This window comes from Camponotus floridanus, unplaced genomic scaffold (genome assembly GCF_003227725.1).
Source record: "Camponotus floridanus strain SB8 unplaced genomic scaffold, Cflo_v7.5 scaffold60, whole genome shotgun sequence".
Classification (NCBI taxonomy): Eukaryota; Metazoa; Arthropoda; class Insecta; order Hymenoptera; family Formicidae; genus Camponotus; species Camponotus floridanus.
In genome coordinates this window covers 379,656-385,655 of record NW_020229770.1, presented here as the reverse complement: position 1 = coordinate 385,655, position 6,000 = coordinate 379,656, and the positions used below count along the sequence as shown (strand labels likewise).

Sequence of the window (6,000 nt, the reverse complement as noted above, 5' to 3'; positions counted from 1 at the left end):
TATCAGAATCATTCGGATTAAACCGAGTGCCGCGATCCGACGTCGTCGCTCCAGTGTTGACGAAAGAACGCTCGTGAGTGATAGTGACGGCAGGGCAAGGGCAGAGGGTGTGAATCGGTAGATCGGGCGAGAGGAAAATCGTAAAGGAAACCCGAGGGAAATCGGAGGGCCGGAGAGCACACGGAGAGGAGCCCGACGACGAAGCAAGACGGGGGTAGGAGGGCGGGGCGGGCGGGAGGGAGGGAGGGAGGGTGAGACGCGGACGACACGCAGAGAGACGCCGGGTCAACGCGCCAGGTAGCAACGCCTTGGGACAGCCGTCGACGTTTCCTTCGTCGCCGTCCTCGTCCTCGCCATCGTCGTCGTCGTCGTCGGCGTCGTCGTCTCAGCGGCGGGGTGGTGCCGCGGTTCCTTCTCGCGGCGACTCCGGGGGATGACGACCATGGGGTCCTTCCACGCCGCATCCGGGAGCCTCGTCCTCCTCGCGGCCACGGTCGTCCTGCTGCCCGCCACGCATCGCGCTCCGTTTGCATACGCCGCGTAAGTCAACCGTTTGCACGCTTATTTAGATCCGGATGAGACGTGCGAGAGGGAATGATTTGTTCCAGGTTTAAGAGTTGTCTTGAGCATGCCTTGAGATTCCTTTTTCGCAAAAGTCGATGCTGAGAAACACGATGAGAGTAATTTGTAAGGTATATTGCAAATTGTCGTGATATTGATGTAGCTCGTCTTTAAGTAGATCACGCGTGCAATAAGAAGGTCTGTGAAGTATTAAAAAATGGAATGCTGCCAATTGTTGACGTTTTCTTTATATTGCGCAGCATCACGAGCATTTATCGCGCACCTTTCCATGGCTAGAAATATATATTCCATGTTTGGAATATATGAGAATAGAATAATTAATATATGCGTATTTAAAACTCTTGAAGTAATATTCAAAAGATTTTGTATCTACCGTAAACACACACTCTCCTTTAGGAGGATGCCTAATATTTTAGAAAAGCTAATATTTTGTGTCTAAATATTTGGATTTAAAAAAGATGATGCTTATAAAATATTTTATTATAAATATAGATGAATCATGAATTATATTCTTAATGCTTTCGTAAGAACAATTAATTCATAAAGATTTTAACTTTATTTAATCATCACAAATATTATATATTTATAAACTTGTAAAAATTTCAAGTATTTCTATCGAAAGTTTTTTAGTATTATCGCAATTGGAGTCTCGATTGCCAATATTTCATAATTTTTATATAATATTCATGATATACGTAAACAATTACGAGCAATTATCTTTCATAGTAATTATACGAGAAACATAAACATATATTTTTACAAGATAATTAATTTTTCCATTTTAATATCGGAAAAATATTGCGTTGGGCAAATCATGTATGTGACGAATGGCGATAGGCATTACTCATTATACCACTTCGACGAGAATAACGAAGTTTTATTACGCGATCGTGTCTGACGTCAACTCGCTGCCTACTATCAAATGTACACAAACAAGATAGATTTAGCCTTTGACATAACGGGCACTACAATGCAAGTTCTCTCTCTCTCTCTTCCTCTCTCTGCCGTCTGGATGCATCTCCGTGATTGCATGTAAATGAGCGGATACATGTAGCCACATTGCATGTCCTAGTATATGTATCATCACTACGCAAGCTTTTTCCATGATCACAATGACAGTACTCCTCCTTTCGAGGCGATGATAAAAATGCTCTTCGCGTTTAAGTATAATATTTCGATAGCACAAATCGTCTTACTCGGTTTTTTCTAATCGATAGCTGTTGATCGATAAGACTAATATGTAATAAATATTTAATTTCGTTAATGTTCCTTTATAGTTCTCTACTATAGTGATGTCAGTTAATTCCAATAAATAAATAATTAAAATTTATTTATTATAATAGATTTCTATGAAGCATATTCAGTTAAAATCATATGAAAAAACTTGGCTACATATTTAAAAAAAGACTTATATACTTTATTTTCTAATATTATTCTCTTGGATTAAATATGATTGTGTCTTAAAGATTAAATGTAACAACCCGATATTTATCATTTGCTAATTAATTGCATGATTTCTCCGAATGTTTCAACTATTTCAAATAATTAATGAAAACATCTAGAAGACGAGATTAATTGTCGCTGAAAAAAACACCATACTACATGCGACAAACAGAAACAAAATGATAAACTTTAGACAAGTAGAAAGAATAGAGAGATGCGCGACTAATAGTAATAAAGTGCAAATAATGTCGATACTGAAATTGGCTATTCGGTCATCCGTTGATCGCGATACACTAGTGGCACGTATTAATAATCCGCAAATGTAGCTAGCAAAGGTTTTTGTAGCACGAGAGAACCAGCGTTATCGATCACTTTGCACGAAACATTCGACGCGTTGTACTCATGACCGACGCCTGCCTTCACTCGGACTCTTTCCCTGGCCGTCGCGATAACGTTTCTTTACTACTGAAATCTTTTTATTGTTGGTCATCTTCTGATCAGCTGATCATCTTATATTCTCAACATTTTAAATAAATCTAAATATATAAATGTAATATATTATTCCCCATATATTGTACAATTTATAATTTAAATAGATAGCAATCAAAACTGTTAAGCGTTACTATTTTTAGAGTGACACAAAAATTTCGAATAACAATGCGATGAGCACCTTCTGATTCAATTTTTTTTTGTTTTGAATATTTAAGATTTTAAAAAAATTCCGATATAGATATAATGTGTGATCATTTTTTTATCAGGAATTAAATTGTATGGTTAGATAATATCTAATTAATCTAATAACTATAATTCTCTGAATGAAAATTATACTTAATGTAACGACAAGTCGCAGGGGCACCCTCTTATTTAAGACATTCAAATAAATGATATAAGAAACAGTCTCTAATTCGAGGTCAGACAGCGAAGGCTTCCCACATAATCTATCGCATTTACATTCCGACGAATATAGAATCATTAATAATCACGGAATAAACGATAACTTTTATCGCTACGAGAATGTAAAGACCTTATAGTCAATGACATTGACTAACATTATCGGTCCCTACATTTAAATCTAACGAGATACATATATTAAGTCTTTAAACAATTCTATGTCCTTCAGATATTAAAAATTCCAGACACAATTTTTCTCTCCCTCGTAAGTATCGAATAATATTATTAATAGCGAGACGTGGCTAATGCCGAAATAGTTTTAATTTGCGAGCGTTGTTATATTCAACAAAGCATGGTAAACTAGTAGTTACACGCTGCAAGAGAGAATATCAATATTTACGCTCTTCCGGCGAGCGGAGCCTCGGTCGTTCCACCTGTTTCCTCCTCGAGAAGGCCGCGCGCTTCTCTCCGGCATCCTCCAAACCTTAACGAGTACCAACCGCGGAGGTACTGTAGTGTGGTATCGGTGATCGCAGTAGAGCTCTCGAGCAGGAGGGTGCTCCCGACGTGGCAGAGCTCCAAATCCTCCTACGCCGCCACCCTTCGCCAGCCCACCGCGGCTAGGATCGTCGCCACCCTCGCCCACTCTTGGATCGGTGGCGCACACCAGACTCTCTCTCTGTATAGCGAGAAGAACACCCTTTTTACATCACTCGGTTATTCGGACCAAGCTCGATCCAAAATTTCAATTACATCTCCATTGAAGTTTCCGCTATCAAGATCTCATTATTTAAATCTGACTGTAGTCATTGAATGGGCGATTATTTTGTCGTTATTATTTTGGATGAGAATTTATCACATAATTGACAAGTTGTTAACAAAGATCAAAATAGCGTTCGAAAGATACATAAGCGAAAATTGGACTTAAATAATAATATAATGTAATAATATGACATAAGAACAATTTACTATATTTATCAATTTCTGCGTAAACTTATATTTATAAAATATAATAAAATCTTTCTTTCTTTTTGTATATATATACATATATGAATAAAAAATGGCTTACATAATATTCGTCTTTGCAGCTTGAGACTTTCAAACATGTATAAAAAAATGTTTCTTAGGATTTCGAAATTTATATAAAATATATCTTTTTAATAATATAATATTATTCAGAGATTACAAAAGTACACATTATATATTTTTATTTTTTCGTTATCTACTATATATTTCATTTTGAAAATATAGAGAATTCACATGCAATGTTAGTATAGCATAAATATGTATTTTAATCAGTATTAGAGAACTGATAATATACTGTAAGAGTTGCTCGATTATATCGCGAGTAATTAATGGCCATTGTCGAAAATATCCGTTCAAGGATTTCGCGGAGAGCGTTTGGTATCGATCTGTGATATCTCATATCGGGATGCGCGACTCTTGTAGACAGAAGAATGCCTTGGCAACTTTCCGGAATTGGAAACATCGTGGATTATCATTCCGGTTGAGAATCGTCGTGTTTTCGTTGCAAGAGCATCGCCCATCGCGGAAGTAGACAAAATCGCGCCAAATCATTCGACTCCGACTGACCTATTTTCAGCGGTAGTGTACGAATACGTGCGCACTTCTAGGAGACGACAGACGACGGATTGTTGTTTTCCTTCGCATATCTACTCTAACTTGACCTATGCAACCGCGTTGGCAACACCACTGTCGGTTGGAAGGATGACAACCGATGCCACCGAGTGTTTTTCCATTACCGTGTTTCGGGCAGAAAAGATTTATCTTTCTCGCGGTCCCACGAATATCTGGCATCCTGTATTCATGTAATGGAGCTTTAAATGCGTTTCCGCTTTTGGAATATTACCATTTATCCAAATTGTGAATATGAAGTAGAAGTCTGGCAGTAACTGCTGAATTTTGTATGTTACTGGTTGGACCATTAAAAAATTACATCGACTATGCAACGATATTTCCGCGACATACGTGAAATATGATTTACATACTCTAATGTTTGACATTTCAACATGTGAAATATTAAATAAGCAGAATAATTGCACATGTTATAAGAAATAATAAGACATATAACAATTATAATAGAAACCAAAGTGTTTGATACATATCATATTGACAATGAATACATAATACATATCAAAATGTACATCATAATGTACATCGTAATGTTGTATAAAGACGTAGAAAAAAATAATTACAATTCTCTAAAAAATATGTACTTCTCGCATATGCTTATGTATATAATGTATGTAATCGATATTAATTAATAATATAGATAATGTCGATGGTTGCCATGCTCCAATTTCAAAAACAGAACATTTTACGTAAACAATTAGTGACTGGCAGCTGGCATATAAAGGCTGACAGAGATCGGGCACAGTGGAATAACGAGAGGCAGAGAGAGAATGACGCTTCGTTCGCAAACAACCAATGCATATTTAATAGTGGACGATTATTAATGCGCGCTTATGCGGGTGATTGATGAAACCATACAGAGTTGTGCGAGCCTGAACAATTTATGTCACGATTCATATATCGTAATGACTATAAGTCTGTCCTATTTAACTGCGCTCTTTTACATTTTTACAACAAAGAAAATTTAAAAAGAAAAAAGAAAGAAAGAAAGGAGAAGAGAATAAATTAAAAAAGTAATTAAAAGAGATATCTATAAAAATTCTAGAGATTATCTTTTCAAAAAGTGGGACAAAAGATCTAATAATAAAACCTCTAAATTATCCTTAGATTATTGTAAAACAAAGATATAAAGAGAAGAAATGCATGCACTAAATTTTGCAATAAGTCTGCAATCACGCTTTCGCGTCTCATAATCGAACGCTATTTCCGACACGTCACTTCATGACCCGCGTTATATTTCTACCGACCGACGACGTTATGACGTTTGGCGAGATTATAGAGTGACATAACAAAACGTATTTCCGATAGTAACTTCAAACTTAATCGGAATGGCGGCCGGTAACTCGACAGCGAAGAGGCGCGAATCGAAGACACGAGAGAACGGTATCCGGATCGAGCCCATCTAGTTAGCTATAAATCGAATATTCTTCG

The 6,000-nt window shown here is 37.0% G+C and overlaps 1 protein-coding gene across 8 annotated transcripts in view; it reads left to right on the top strand.

Moving 5' to 3' along the window:
• The first annotated feature begins 238 nt into the window (after positions 1-238).
• Positions 239-6,000, top strand: part of LOC105248902 (gamma-aminobutyric acid receptor subunit beta) — a 70,593-nt gene continuing 64,831 nt past the window's right edge. For all 8 annotated transcript variants that reach the window (XM_011253966.3, XM_011253965.3, XM_025413138.1 and 5 more), the window contains exon 1: positions 239-540. In XM_011253966.3, the coding sequence (XP_011252268.2) occupies positions 434-540 (107 nt within the window). In that variant the 5' untranslated portion in view covers positions 239-433. The remainder of the gene's footprint in view (positions 541-6,000) is intronic.